This window comes from Anguilla rostrata, chromosome 13, assembly GCF_018555375.3.
Source record: "Anguilla rostrata isolate EN2019 chromosome 13, ASM1855537v3, whole genome shotgun sequence".
Taxonomy (NCBI): domain Eukaryota; kingdom Metazoa; phylum Chordata; class Actinopteri; order Anguilliformes; family Anguillidae; genus Anguilla; species Anguilla rostrata.
Window position 1 is genome coordinate 5456706 of NC_057945.1, and position 16474 is coordinate 5473179.

General features: G+C 44.6%; 1 protein-coding gene across 1 annotated transcript; it reads left to right on the top strand.

Annotated features, from left to right (window-relative positions):
• Positions 1–1915: 1915 nt before the first annotated feature.
• sephs3 (selenophosphate synthetase 3) lies at positions 1916–16220 on the top strand. Its single transcript, XM_064305828.1, has 8 exons — positions 1916–2384; positions 9327–9430; positions 9898–10005; positions 10622–10776; positions 11999–12089; positions 12270–12369; positions 13422–13634; positions 14206–16220. The coding sequence occupies exons 2-8, from the start codon at positions 9335–9337 to the stop codon at positions 14511–14513; spliced, it is 1071 nt and encodes a 356-aa protein (XP_064161898.1). The 5' UTR covers positions 1916–2384; positions 9327–9334; the 3' UTR covers positions 14514–16220.
• Positions 16221–16474: the final 254 nt, after the last annotated feature.

The following is a 16474-nucleotide window of genomic DNA, read 5'->3' on the forward strand; positions in this document are numbered from 1 at the left end:
AGTACAGATCTCTAGCTGTTGACTGAGGTGTGCTTTGTTACAGTTAGAGAGAAAATCTACAGGACAGTGCAGGTAGATCTCCAGGAACAGGTTTGGTTACCACTGGTGCAAACTAAGTGCAGCCTCAGGTAACACCACCCCAACTGTCAAGAAGCTTGCTGCCATGAAGGACAAAAATAGATGAAGCCAAATACATTTCTGTCACATCTATTCTACCACTACTGGCCAGCAGAGAATGGACTTCCCCTCTATAGCCAGGTTCATCCTGAGATTTCTTCCCATCAGGTTTTTAAATCACCTTTTGAGGGTTTTTCTCCCCACTGGTGAGTTTAATTTTTTTAAACCTCATGTGCTTGCTATTTGGGGGTTCAGGGCTGGTTTTTGCGCTTTTATGCTATTCTGTAAAGAGTCGTGACAGTTTTCTCTTTAAAGTGAATCAAATTAATAAATTGATTTGATTTGAAATACATGACAGTCCTTGAGAAGAACCTCTTTCAGTTTGCCAGAAATCTGTATTTTGGGCCAAGACACGTCCCAACATTGCAAAAACCACAATGCAACGGCTTAAACAGGACAAGGCTGCTATTCTGGAATGGCCCAGCCAAAGCCTACACCTACTGTACCTTCCAGGATTATTGGCACCCTTGTTAGAGATGAGCTAATAAGCTATGGGAAAGTGTGTTTGTTGTTTATCAGCTTAATCCTACACTCAAAATATGAGAGAAATGTGTCACCTATTCAATTACCGGCATTCCTGGAGCAAAATCTAACAGACAAATTCACATTCATATTTTACTTCTATTAAGTGCTCCTTTCTTTTTTAAGTACAGCTGAGTTTTCAGGAACTCTTGAATAGTCATCCATGGCTGCCTATGTTCGTGGGGTATAAATGTGAGGTGCAGACCAAACTCCCTTGATGAGATCAGAGAAACAAGAACAAACCACACCGAGCAAGACAAGACCACAAGACAACATCATAAGTGACAAGAAAAGACCAGAACAGACAAGTGCGGGGCTTTACTTATGAAAAGAAACACTGCATAAACATTGACAAGCAACTTATTGGGATGGCAGGTATGCCATCCAGCCAAGTTACGCCAAGCATGCCCCATGCCTATACAGCACCAAAAGGTTGGCACTTTTCAGGGTTCCCCACAGAAATAACCGCAACAGTCACAGACTCCCAGCCCTTAAAAACATTAATTTATGGACATTCTCACCCTGTTCCAACGTAACTTGGCTGTATGCCATCACAATTATTGACCGTGCAACATTTATCAAACGTTACATTTATGGCGATTCTCCTCTCTATGAGAGACCAGTAACTACTGGACATCTAAAATTGTGAAGATGAAATACTGTTGAACCAGGATCTACCGGAAAACGATTGGCGCAGGCCTACTGGAATACCCGAGAGCGCAGGCTACTGCCACGACCTTTAGTAAACCGGCAAGGTCCGGTGAAACAAACCAGCCGTGTTACATTTATCAAGTGTTACATTTATGCCTTCCTAAAAATGCCATGAAGCAAAATAGACACAAAAAACAGTCCCTTAAGTTTGTAGCTGTACTGCAGTTTTTTTTTGTTTGTTTTTTGTTCCCTAGGGCCTGTGAAGTTTTTCAAATCCGTGTATTTGTAAATTTGCGCTAGCTACGTAACTGCGCAGGCGCAATGGGAGGTACCAAATTAAAAACAGAAGGGTGTACACGTAAATCGCGGCGCTAAGAATTAAAATGTTAAACCGCAACCGTTTTATTTTTTGTCAACTGTTTAAGAGTAATTAGTAAAAAAAATTTTAAAAAAGATTATATCTTGTTTGAAAAATTGAGCATTACCGAATTACTATAATTTACTCATGAAGCAGAATTCCGTACACTCCTCCAATAGAAAATAATGGTTGAAACACTGGCAGTTTTCCGCCTCTTTTTCCGAGCATTGAATTACAGATAACAAATACTGTCTTGCTAGTCATTTCATTCAAACCTGTAGTCGGAAGTAGCCTGTGGTAAATGCAGATGACAGCATCTGAATGACAAACACAAAAAACTATATTTAAATAAGTGACATGTCCGCTGCGGAATCAACGACCTCTCCAGCCGACACTGGCTCCGCGGCTGGGCTCGGAGCGCAGTTCCCCGTTGGCTATCAAACATTTCGGCCGGAGGATCATGGCCTAGACCGTGGGTTTCGTCTTACGGCCTTCTCTGATATGAAGGGATGAGGCTGTAAGGTCCCTCAGGAGACTCTGCTCAAACTCCTGCAGGGACTGGAGCCTGATCGCCCGGCGCCGGTGACGGGGGAAGACGGGGGCACTGGCACAGTTGGTGGAGACGAGGCCTCTGAATATGGGCAACTTGCCCCGGTTCCGCACGGCCCCCGGCTAGGTAAGGAGTCGCGCGTTTTCAGTTTTACGCCATAGTGTATTCAAAGTACCTGCTCCTAGTCCTATTGTTGTATGATTTGACAGGTGATCATTTTTGAATGTCAACTAACGTGTCAGTTCCAGACTTCGTGGGCTCTGATATAGCTAGCAAGTTAATACTGGCTAGGTGGTGGAATATGTAGCTAGCCAACGTTACCAAAGGTATCAGCGCTTTGACATATGCTAAGAAAATTGGCCATACTCATGTCATGTATCTGTTCCATTAGTCTAGCCAATAACCGTGCATTTCATGTTTTTTATAGAACCGTTTCGTGAGGTTCATGCAACTAGTAGGCTAGGTAGTTGATACGTATAAAAAATAACCCATTTCGTAACTTTTTTTTATAACAACGTTCATGCCCACTTGTAAACTTAGGTAGTCTGTCTAGATAGATAGCGTTAGCTGTCTTAATAGTAGTTAAATTGTGTCTTGCAAACAGTAATCTATATGCGTTGCCGGGTGCGTATTTGCATTTTAATTGAGATGGCGTATGTTCGCTCAGTTATCTTACATGGCAAGTCACAAGGGTCGAATTGTTTGAAGTAAAACGCGGGGAATTGTCTGATCAGCTAGCTAGCTAGCTAGCGTAATCCGAGAACGAGACAGTCCATGCAATTACAGTCGCTAGCAATTACGTGTTGCTAATTAGCTTGTATTTTTGGTTATTAGGAACAAATCGCCAAAACCAATAACGTTACGCAACATGTGGACGCAGTGGTAAAATCAATATTTTGTAGGCAGTAGGCACGTTGGGGGATTCATTCAAAACGGGAAAGCACCGTTGCCTCTCTTAGCACAATGCGAGAGCGCGTACTTGGCTGTGTATCGACTTTACTTTGCTTGCTAGCTAGCTATTCATTCCGGATGTGTATTGTGTTTTGGTTTCCAGGCAGTAACCGTGCACAGATCGACAGTGAAAACGTGATCACTGCTTAACTAACGTTACGCATTTGTCAATCAATAATGTTCCTTGCTTGTCAAATGTCGAGGCCGTGCTTCCATACGCCATTTTGTTGCCGAAATGTTAGACTTGACTGTTTAGCAACATTTTCACAGAGCAACATTTACATTTTTTTCAGTAAACTAATTTAAATATACAAAAACTTTGGTTGAAGATTTCTGAAAACGTTTGATTAAAACGTGTTTCTACGCATACCTCTTAAAGGAACAGTTCATGTGCGTGTGTGTTTGTTTAGCTTTATTTTACCTCGGTCCAGGAAGTTTTTGAAGGAAATTTTAGATGGCAAAGTTTCTGGCTTTAGAATGGCTCGTGTAGGGGGGCATTCGTTAGTTTGTGGTTTGATGCAAGAAAGTACATTTGATCAGGTAACTCCAAAGCTGCTTGTAGCACAGTGTAATGCCTCCAGAGGTTGTATGTGTGCATATAGCTTATATATTTAAAAAAAAAAAAAAAAGATTGGTTGGAACTATGGAACCTCTGGCACATGCAACCACTTTACTCAAAGTACCAGCGGAATATAATATTGGATACTTATGTTTATAATTGTGAATAAATGCTGTAAAATGCTGTAAAATGAATGTGTTTGTATAGCCTGTGGAAACATAACTTGCTGTACATGCTGCTTTGTAGTTACTAGAAGTGTTTTCTTGCTTTAAACCACAAATGCATGCCCCCATACTAGCCAAAAAAGTCCACAGGTCTAAACCTTAATCACACAAAATGATTATATCAATAAACATAAGAAACTGTACTATCCCTCCTAATTCAAATGTTAAGCATCAAATGTTCTTCTTTCAAGTCATTGTAAAGATGAGTTTGCACTTGAAATAATGAAATAATTATCTATTTTTATTCTGTGACATTTTATAGACACTTTGCTTTTTAAAAAAAATATCCTTGTACTGAATTAGTCAGCTAAGAGAACAGAAATGCAAATGAGTTAGGAACAGGTGATTATTGTTATTTCGCACATACAGTATGGAAGCCTGAGTGTAGAACAGCGATGACCCATTGTGCTATTCTTTGGCAGCATGTGTAAAAGATTTGTGGAAATGGGGTGCACACAACCATGAAACCGATGTTGGGGTGACAGCACCCCAACAACATGGTAGAGGACAGCAAACCTCAGCGTTCACATGCAGTGGAAGGGTAACAGCACAGTCAGTTTAGCTTAGTTTGGCCCCATTGTGTGTGTTTTTTTTACACTTTGGCCCTTTGGCTCGAGTCACAACTGGTAGCTTTGTTAATGTATAACCACTCCGCCTTATGAGCCTGCATTGGCTGGAAGTACCAATAGATTTTGCCCTCTGGTAAAGTGGAGACTCCTTTATTGCCTTGGCTATGTATTTTGTGATTCACTGCCATGGCATTTGGCTGATGAACAGGCACTGCTATGCAAACCCTGGAACAACAGACCTTTTGACATTATGCTACCAAGTCTGCTGTAGCCAGTCTGCTGAGTCATTTAGCTGTTGCAGCATAGGACTGCTTGTTATATAGCTGGGTAGACTTGATAGAACTGGAACTGTCCTGCCAGAATGAATCACTGAGAAGGGCTAGCTCTTTGTTTTTTTGTGAATACTGTAGACATAACCGATACGTAATTAATTCAGTCTGCATTGAGCCCATTAAATTATCCATCAATTTGGTCATTAATGACTGACCTCTAAAGATGTCAGTGTTTTATGTACAATATACCTGTCTTTGCAGTATAGCAGTGCCTGATGGATTGACATTGAACAATGGCATTGTTCTCAGGAAGAATGCCAGTAGAGAGCACAGAATATGTTTATTGCTTGTTAGCAATAATTTACCTTTGTTTTATTTGATAGTTCAAGTTTCCTGCTTGCATGTGGACTAATGCTTATCCATGATGATATAGCAGAAATGAAGAGTTGTGCTAATGCTACGTACAGTCTCCTTCGAGCTTTTAACATTTTTCCAACACTGTAAGCTAGCTTAGCTCACCATCTCTACAAAATGCAAATTAGCCTGACTAGCCCAGTTACCACAAATAAAATTTCATGCAAATGAAGGAAATGCTGTCTTGCCAGAGGGGTGGAATACTGGTACTGTTGTAGCACAGCTAGTAAGCAAAGGAACTGCTTCTTTTATTCTGATCATAGGTTAGTTGCCATCAGCAGCTTTGCCTGTAATTGTCTTTTTCTTATTCACAGTTTTCAAGCTGCCATCAACAGAGCCAAGCTAGCTTACTGTGATGGAAAAATACTAAAAGCCCAAAGGATAGTGCAGGTAGTATTAAGCACAACTCTTAATTTCTGCTATGTCATCATGGATAAGCAAGAAGTCCATGTCACCAGGAAACCTCAGCTATCCCAAAAAGTTGTTTTAGTGATTGCATTAACTACACTTTCTCTCATTTTAAAAATAAAAATAAATTGAGAATAAAGAATTATCGCTAAAATAATCCAAGGACAAAAGAATTATTGCAGATAAGTGAAAGATGAGTTTACATCAGTATAGAGTTAACAAAAATACAGACAAAATGTAATATTAGAGAGAGGGAACCTGAGTTAAGACACAATACATTTTTTAAATTAAAAATTCATTTATTTAATGAAACAAGTTATCAAACACCCATATTACCCATTAAACTTAACTGGTTGCACCATCATTAGCAGCAATGATTGCAACCAGTCGATTCCTATGATTTGATATGTCTTTCACATTGCTGTTGAAGAATTGTAGCCCAATCTTTTTTTGCAGAACTGCTTCAGTTCAGAAAGATTGGTATTGGTTAACTGCTTGTTTCAGGTCCTGTCACAGCATCTTTATTGGGTTCAAGTTTTTTTTTTCAAGTTCAAGTCAGGACTTTGTCTGGGCCACTCCAGATCTTTAATTTGGTTTCTTTTCATTTGGTTCAGATGTGGACTTGCTTTTGTGTTTTGGATCATTGTCTGGCTGCATAACCCAATTACACTTCAGCCTCAGCCCATGGACAGATGACTGGACAGAATGACTAAGAATGTTCTGGTACAGATGGAATTCGTTGTTGCTTCAATAATGGCAAGTCATCCAGGTCCCGAGGCAGCAAAGCATCCCAACACCATCACATTACCACCTCATGTTTGACTGTTGGTTGATGTTGATGTTCTTACTATGAAATGCAGTTGATTTATGCCAGACATAATAGGACCTCTGTTGTCCACTTCTGACTCATGTGTGCATAGAACATTATCCAAAAAGAAATGGGGATCATCCAGGAAGCTTTTTTTTTTCTTCTTTTTGCAAATGCGAGATGAGCATTGATGCTTCTCTTGGTTAGCAGTGGTTTTGAATCCTATTTTTCCCCAGTTGCTTTCTTATTGTGGAGTCATGAACACACCTTCGCTGATGCTACAGAGGCCTGTGGTTCTGTGGATGTTCTGGGATCATTTGTGACTTCTTGGAGGAGTTGTCACTGTGCCCTTAGAGAAATTTTGGCTGGCTGGCCCCTCCTGGGAAGATTCACCACTGTTACAAGTGTTCTCCATTTGGAGATTATGTCTATCTCTGTGATTCGGTGGAGTCCCAGAACCTAAGAAATAGTTTGTAACCTTTTCCAGACTGATATATTTTTTAAAGAAGACTTTTTTTCCTCATCTCTTCTGGAATTTCCTTTGATCATGGCATATTGTACTTGTAGAAACTTTGTGATGAGGTTTAAATATGGCTGCAATCAAGTCTGGCTGTGTTCAATCAGCTGAATCTAATTATCAGTTAAATTTGGTTAATTGGTTGAGTAACTGAGGGGGCAATGACTTCTTCACATGGGTGACGTGTTTATTTCATTTTTTTTTTCATTAAATAAATTAAATAATAATTTCAAGAACGTGTTTTGTGTTGACTCCATTTCCCTTTGTCTAATATTATAGATCTGAAACCGTTCAGTGTGACAAATATGCAATAATAGAGGAAATCAGGCAGAGAACAAATACTTTTACGTGGCACTGTGGCCTGCATGCAGGGAAACACAAAATGGACAGTTACTTTGCAGGAAGAGGCCTAACGACACGCTTGTTGTCGACATGCGTGCGTAGCGTTGCTAAAAAGAGGACATGCCCGTTGAGCAAGAAAGGCGTGAAAATGAGCCGGTCTGACAGCGACGGCGGTTGTCGGAAGAGCGTAGCCTCCACGGAAGAGGAAGTTGATGGAAGCATGTTTCAGAGGTAGCAGGCTGCTGCTTGCCTTTCACTGATGTTTTTTTTTTTTGCTTTTTGAGAACGCGAGTTGGGATGCGCGATATTGAAATGTTGGCCGATGTCGAATAACTCAGGGCTGCCCGACGCTGTGCCTGGAGATCTGTCGTCCTTTTGGCTTTCACTTCAACTCTAACAAAGCACACCTCTTTCAACAGCTAGAGATTTCATTGTGGTTCTGATTAGTAGAATCGGGTGTGTAAAATTAGGGTTGAAACGAAAACCTACAGGACTGTAGATCTCCAGGAACAGGGTTCAGCAGCCTTGCAATAGCTGATAAAGAGCTATTACTGATTTGTGAAACCATTTACAGATTTGTGACTTTTTCTACAAAAATATCTTCGGTTATGACCCACAATCCACCTGCGTTACAATAACCAGGTGTACTCTAATGAACGCAACACAAGGCCACCTCAGTGATAACCACAACCTGAAAGAAGGACCCAGCTGCGCACAAATTGATATATAAAAGGCAAGCAGGCATTTATTATACAGCAGAGCAGGGGGTTGGATCTATATGTCTTAAAGATGTTCTAAGCATATATATCAAAAGTCCATTCCCCAATCCCTCTTAGACGTTCCGCGGTAGAAAATGGAGTAATTGCTGACTACCTTACAGCCTGTGCTCTTATCTAAAATAATTTTCTGTAACTAAGAAGTAGTGCAGGCAGCACTGGCGATGTTACAGTCACGTTAAAGGTGATGGTGTTGTAAGGATTGGTAGACAGCAGGACAGCGGACTGTGGACTATAAACGATAGACTGAGGTCTAATGGAAAAATATGCGCATTGTCAGTCAGTATGCAGTCCTGCATCTTTTTAATAGCGCTGCCCTGTGACGGTTCCGGCGTCCGCAGCAACAGGCATCCCTCGGCCCGGTTGCCAGGCGATGGCGTGGCCCCCCCCCCCCCCCCCCCCCAGCGCATTTTCAAATCGGGATTTCCTCAACGGGCCTGCGACGTCATTAACTTCACCTGTAGGGAGATGGAAACGAACGCGGCAGCAGCAGAACGCTACGCACAAAAAGAATACTACGGAGGTGTTCCGTCGCCAAGGAGAGACTCTTCAGTCATCAAGAGCTCTGTGTTTACAGCAAACATTTGTGTTTCAACTGAACAATGACCCGAAGCCCAAAACGAAAACTATATAGGTATTGCGTTAATATCCAGAAGGTCAGTAGTCTGGAATTAGCCTGCCAAACCCCACACTTAATTCCCACTGGTCTGTGAAGCAACCTGCCTGCCAATGCTGTTTGTCTTGCTTCACAGTTGGTACAAATTTTCCTGGAATTGTGGGCAAAAATTGCAAACTCAAAATATGCAGTGCTCATACAGACATGTAGGGCACAAGGCTCAGACCTGCAGTTGCTCCCGAAGGCTCATCTACAAAGTATTGTGGGTGAATATTTTTGTAAATGAGAAATGTTACCAAGGCTTGAATATTGGAAAAATATTTTTGCATCATAAATGTGTTTAAATTTGCATTGAAAATGTGAAGGCGAAAAGCAAATAATTACTTTGATAATTGTTATGGACTAAATTCTTTAAAATAAAAAAAAGAAAGTAATGACGAATAGAAATGGAGTCCATATTTGACCATTGTGGGCAGTGGTTTGAAAAGTAGCTTGAAAACTGGGATGAGATGAGAGAAAATGGCCGTGCCCTGTAAATCTGCAGCTGCAGTAGGTGCCTGAGCGTTCTCAGTCCTGTCCGAGGCTGTACTGACTAACCCACTGTTCCCACAGGTATTGGGATGGATTCGTGTGTGATCCCTCTTAGGCATGGGGGTCTCTCTTTGGTCCAGACCACCGATTTCTTCTACCCTCTGGTGGAGGACCCTTACATGATGGTGAGTTTTCTTTAGTCAGCTGCAACTTGTTGATAGTTTCACACAATTCTTGCATAAATCTACTCATTGGTGGAATCTGTGCCTTTAAGAGACTTTAAGGTGCCTTTATCTGACAGGTTGTCGGGTATCTATGGTACATTCTGGTGTGTGTATCTGACAGGTTGTCCGGGTATCTATGGTATATTCTGGTGTATTTATCTGACCGATTGTAAGGGATATACGGTATGTTTTGGTGTGTGCATCTGACAGATTGTGCGGTATATTCTGGTGTGTGTAGCTGACAGATTGTAATGTATATGCAGTATATTCTGGTGTGTGTAGCTGACAGATTGTGATGTATATGCGGTATATTCTGGTGTGTGTATCTGACAGATTGTGAGGTATATGCGGTACAATCTGTCAGATACACACACGAGAATATAAGGCATATATGGGCTACTCTGTAAGTACCACCATTTCCCCCTCAGGGCCGCATTGCCTGTGCCAATGTCCTGAGCGACCTGTACGCCATGGGCATCACTGAGTGCGACAACATGCTCATGCTGCTGAGCGTCAGTCAGAAGATGAACGACAAGGTGAGCAAATGCTCTCTCCCTCCCTCTCTCTCGCTCTCTCTGCAGTTCAAATCCGCACAGTACGGTATCATTTCCTTCGGGTTTAGCATGTTTCTTAATGCTTAGTGGTTACACGTTTAAAAGGCACACCTAATAATATTATTATTATTATTATTATTATTATTATTATTATTAACAACATTTTAAAGTTAGTACTAACCCCTCCATGGGGATCGCCGCTAACTGCAGTGAAATCTCTCTGCCACCGCGGCATAGGAAATTCCATATATGGAATATATCATATATCCATATACGAGCTTCTCTTTTCTGAATTCCCCATTTGCAGTGAACGTGATGCTGCTTTTTCTTATTTATTTTCTTATTTACCCATTACAGGCATTTAGCAGGCGCTCTTATCCAAAGCGACTTACACAACTTTTCACATAGCATTTTACACTGCATCCATTTATACAGCTGGATATACGCTGACGCAATGCAGGTCGAGTACCTTGCTCTTGGGTACAACGGCAGCGCCTTACCCGGGAATCGAACCTGCGACCTTCAGGTTACGAGGCCAGCTCCTTACCCGTTACGCTACGCCGCCGCCCCCAACGCAGTGCCGCTGTTCCTTTCTCAGGAGCGGGAGAAGGCGATGCCGCTGATGATACAGGGCTTCCGGGACGCTGCCGAGGAGGGCGGGACCTCGGTCACGGGGGGGCAGACCGTCATCAACCCCTGGATCATCATCGGGGGCGTGGCCACCGTCGTGTGCCAGCCCAACGACTTCATCATGTGAGTCCCGCCCCGCCCCCTCGGCGGTGCGTGCCCGCGGCGTGCGTGCGCGCGCTTGTACGCACGGAGAGATGGGATCAACGCGGGATCCTGCCGTCTTTCGCGCCGAGCGAGCGCGCTGCCTTCGGAAAATGCGAGGAGCCTGTGCTGATCTCGAGGGTCACGTGCTTTTAAGTCGAGTTGGGTCTGCTGACTTGCAAAACCTCTGTAGGAAAATGAACTTTTTTGTGAAATGTAAATGCAGGACACACGCAAAATGTGGAATCTGTAGGGATCCACTGCAGCCACATATGTTGATTTGATGAGCTGAGTCCAAGTAGTGAAATTTTGCACATTTTAGTCTGTGAGGATGTAAACAACAAGCACACCCAATCAGTTGTAACTGAACTTTCATACAGCAACGGGAATGAGATTTCTTCATCTGATGCATTGTATATGATATGTAGCTAACTAATATCATGAAAGTATGTCATCACACAACGTTTGACAAGCCAGCCAATGTACAGTTGAACCAAGTATACAAAATGTAGGCTCCAATATTGTTGCCAACCTGTTGCCTTGCCTCATGTTGCAAAAAGCATGAAGTTTGTCTTGGCTAAAGTTAACAAGATATGGTGGCTAGCTAAAATGTAATTAATCCATAATCACATGAATCCATAGTTCATGAATTAGCTGGCCAGTTTAGTAACTGTCTATAATGTGGGTGATATTACTTGGTGTAGAATAAGGTGAATACATGCTAACGTTTAAAAAGATACAGTGTACCGGGCCTTAGCTGGACAGTCATTATTGGACAGTGTTTTCTGTTCTTGGCGAATGTGGCGTGCTTACAAGCATTCAAGATCACCCAGAAGAGTAAAAGGCGCAGTGGCACATTCCAAACGATGTTGGCTACAGTTGGTCACTATGTGCCCTTGGAGTGATGTTGTAAAACACACTATTGCCCAATGAATGTGTAACTATTGAAGTCCATTGGTCTAAATTGGAACATGTGGTTACACGGTCACATGCCGATAGTAATGACTGTTGCCCAGAAGCTGAAGAGGCACAGCTGCACGTTGACTTCTGCAGAAACTCTCCTCTCATAGTTATCCTTGAGTGCTTCTCTCTCTCCTCTCATAGTTATCCTTGAGTGCTTCTCTCTCCTCTCATAGTTATCCTTGAGTGCTTCTCTCTCTCCTCTCATAGTTATCTGTGAATGCTTCTCTGTCCTCTCTCACAGGCCAGACAGTGCGGTCCCAGGTGACGTGCTGGTGCTCACCAAACCACTGGGAACTCAAGTGGCGGTCAACGCCCATCAGTGGCTGGACAATGTGAGCGTTGAAGAATTATTATCACTAATTACGCAAATGATTTAGAGGTTCAGCTGTCAATGGGCTGATGTTTTTTTATGCGTTTCTACAACAACAAATACTAACTACGTGTCCAGAATTAATAAATGCAATAACAATGATAACAACACATGTCAAATATTTTTTTCTCTCTCTGTTTAGCCTGATAAATGGAATAAAATCAAGCTGGTGGTGTCGAAGGAGGAGGTCGAGCAGGCATATCAGGAAGCCATGCTGAATATGGCCACGCTGAATAGGACAGGTAACAGTCACACCCTCTCCCTTACCCTAAACCCAAGACAGGTAACACACACTCACTCCCTTACCCTGAACCCAGGACAGGTAACACACTCACTCCCTTACCCTACAACCAGGACAGGTAACACATCCACTCCCTTACCCTAAACCCAGGACAGGTAACACACTCACTCCCTTACCCTACAACCAGGACAGGTAACACATCCACTCCCTTACCCTAAACCCAGGACAGGTAACACACTCACTCCCTTACCCTAAGCCCAGGACAGGTAACACTCACTCCCTTACCCTAAACCCAGGACAGGTAACACACTCACTCCCTTACCCTAAACCCAGGACAGGTAACACACACTCACTCCCTTACCCTAAACCCAGGACAGGTAACACACCCACTCCCTTACCCTAAACCCAGGACAGGTAACACACTCACTCCCTTACCCTAAACCCAGGACAGGCAACACACTCACTCCTTACCCTAAACCCAGGACAGGTAACACACTCACCCCTTACCCTAAACCCAGGACAGGTAACACACTCACTCCTTACCCTAAACCCAGGACAGGTAACACACACTCACTCCCTTACCCTACACCCAGGACAGTAACACACCCACTCCCTTACCCTAACCCAGGACAGGTACCACTCACTCTCCCTTACCCTAAACCCAGGACAGGTAACACACTCCATCCTTACCCTAAACCCAGACAGGTAACACACTCACCCTTACCCTAAACCCAGGACAGGTAACACACTCACTCCCTTACCCTAAACCCAGGACAGGTAACACACTCACTCCCTTACCCTAAACCCAGGACAGGTAACACACTCACTCCCTTACCCTAAACCCAGGACAGGTAACACACTCACTCCCTTACCCTAAACCCAGGACAGGTAACAGTCACACCCTTACCTGTAAAACGCATCACGATAACTAACCTGCATATGCACCCTTAACTGTTGCAAAGCAATATGTGGGCTGGGGAGAGGTGTTCATTCCCAGGTCCTAAAATTTAGAAAATAAATCCTCTTACTTCCCCTTGTCCCCCCCACCCCCAGCTGCCGCCCTCATGCACACCTTCAACGCCCACGCCGCGACGGACATCACGGGCTTCGGCATCCTGGGCCACGCCCGCAACCTGGCCCAGCAGCAGCGGAGCGACGTGGCCTTCGTCATCCACAACCTGCCCATCCTGGCCAAGATGACCGCCATCAGCAAGGCCTGCGGGAACCTGTTCGGCCTGCTGCAGGGCACGTCCTCGGAAACCTCCGGTAAGGGCTCCAGCCCTGCGCTCGCGTACGCTAGCGCGCGTATGCTAGCGCGTGTATGCTAGCGCACGTATGTAAGCATTCGGGCGTTTATACTGCAAAAAACCCTCCCCAGATTACTGTTCACACGCTCTCTCGCTCTCTCTCACTCTCTCTCGCTCTCTCTCACTCTCTCTCTCTCTCTCCTGCTCTCTCTCACTCTCTGTCTCTCTCACTCTCTCTCCCGCTCTCTCTCACTCTCTCTCGCTCTCTCTCTGTCTCTCTCACTCTCTCCCCCCCTCTCTCTCTCTCTCCTCTCTCCTCTCCTCTCCTCTCTCTCTCCCTCCCTCTCTCCTCTCTCCTCTCTCTCCTCTCTCCCCCTCTCTCCTCTCTCCTCTCTCCCTCTCCTCTCTCTCTCCCTCCCTCTCTCCCCCTCTCTCTCTCCCTCCCCTCTCTCTCCTCCTCTCTCTCTCTCTCTCTCCCCTCTCTCCTCCTCCTCTCTCTCTCTCTCCTCTCTCCCCTCCCCCCCTCTCTCTCTCTCCCTCTCTCTCTCTCTCTCTCTGTCTCTCTCTGTGTCTCTCTCTCTCTCTCTCAGGCGGGCTGCTGATCTGCTTGCCTCGGGAGCAGGCCGCGCGCTTCTGCGCGGAGATGAAGTCCAGCCGGCTGGGCGGGGTGGGGCCGGAGGGCGGGGCCGGGGAGGGCCAGCAGGCCTGGATCATCGGCATCGTGGAGAAGGGCAGCCGCTGCGCGCGCATCATCGACAAGCCGCGCATCATCGAGGTCCCGCCGCGCGGCTCCGTCAGCGGCTGCGGCCAGGAGGGCGGCGGCGGCAACAACAACGCCGCCAACAGCACCGGCGTGCCCAGCCCCACGGAAACGCAGCCCCCCACCCCGCTCACCTGAGGCTCCGCCGCCGGGCTTCGCTGAGCCCTCCTCCTCTTCCTCCTCCTCCCCCCTAACGCCTTCTCCTCTTCCTCCCCCCTAATGCCCCCTCCTACCCTTCGCTCGTTTCTCTGCTGTCTTTTTCTTTCCCTGCCTTGTCCTGTCCTTCTCCCTGCTTATAGTTGAGCAGGTGTGTGTGGTTCGTGTGAGTGCATTCCCCCCTCCCACCCATCCCCCTCTTTCTTCCCCTCCTCTCTGCCTTTCCACCCCACCCCACTCATCCCCCCATCCCCTCTTTTTTCCTCCCCCCTCCTCTCTGCCGTCCATTTCTCCTCCCTGTTCAGCCGCAGGGTTGAGAGCATCAGACCAAAAAATCCTTTCCTTTCCTCTCAGTGGGAGGGGGGATGGACGGCAGGCCGCTTGCGTTAGCTTCCCCTTCCGTTTCGTCATCTCGCCGCGTCTCTCGTTTGATGGCCTTTTTTTCCTCTTTTTTTAAATAAAAAAGCTCCACTTCTCTCCCAGGCTGTGAGTAGGCCAGAATTGACCAGTGTAAAGTGATATTCGATGGAGCTCGATTGGTCTTCAACAGAGGGAAACGGAATTGATTTTGTACAAGGGAAATAAACATTCCATACTTCCACAAGTCCGCTTCATACACAATAGATATAAAAAAATGAAAAAAAAAAATCCATCTTTCATCTTTAAAAAGCAAATTTGACTCATCTGTGAGATTTGAGGGAAATTTGCTATGAATGTGTTTTCAAATTGGTGCAACAGTAAAGAAAAAAATATATATCAAAAAGGAAGAAAAAAAAACATTATCAGAAAGTCATCTCTGTATGATCGCATATTTCAAAAAGGGTTTGTCTGTTTTGGGAACTGGAACAGACATGGTGATCTGTAGTGAAAAATGGTTTCCCTACCGGTGTGGCCTGTGTACATGTTTTTTTGGAAATGTTCTTTAAATTGGCATCAGTTTTGAGACCCCCCACTTTAACGGTGCTTGCAAGTTAGCAACATTCTGCCAGGATGTGTTGGCACTTAAAATAAAAGGGGGGTGTCCCAAGATTTTCCTCAAGTGTTTTTTTTTTTTTTTTTGCAAGGTTGTTAGAATGTCTGTTGTGTATTCGGATACCTAATTTGCCTGTGAATGGTAGTAGCCCCCCAAAGAAGAATTGCTTCTTTACGGAGAGACAGTGACCATTGCCAATGACAAAAAAGGGGGCTTCTGAATAATTGATGATGGATTGATGATGTTGGGGGAGGGGGGGGGGGGTATTTAATGATGCTTAAATTAATGGACTATGTGAACAGATTGGCCTGTTATTGTTTTTTCCCCTCTCATTGTGTTAGATTTTTAAAAAAATCTTTTCAACAGTGATGTTGCTTGTCCTTTTCTCTTTGGTTAATTGACTAGCCACACAAAATGCTGAGAGTACAAACCAGCTCCACCCTTGGCGTCAGAGAGAGGCTTGAGCAGCTCCCTCTGGACCAATGGGGAGGATCCGGGGTTTCTGGTCCTGTCAGCCGATTGGCTGTAGTGGCCCAGAAATCTCCTGCTTCCTTCTGCTTATGATGCTCCGTCCTTCAAACCCCAGTGGGGATGGGCGGAGTTGATGTTGCTGTGGAGAAGGGGGCAGGCCCCGGAGCGGTTTTGTCCAATCAGCTGGCTACTTTGTTCATTTTCATTCTTCAGTCACTGTCAATAAAAGATGGATGTAGATTCTTTCCCGTGTCTGGGCCTGTTTACTTTCGTTATTACAGTGCTAACGATGGTCTACAGTGAATGTGTCCCTGCCAGACATTTAGAGCTGTGGGGTGTCCTTGGTTTTTGCCATTACCTTTAAATCCACAGCAAATTTCCTGACTTGGAAGCAAGGTGTGTTGATTCCTTAGCTCCACTGGGTATTCACTGAATAATTTGACAAAGCTTTCACTTGAACAAAGATGGCTTACTAAAAATGGCCACCGTGTGGCAGTAT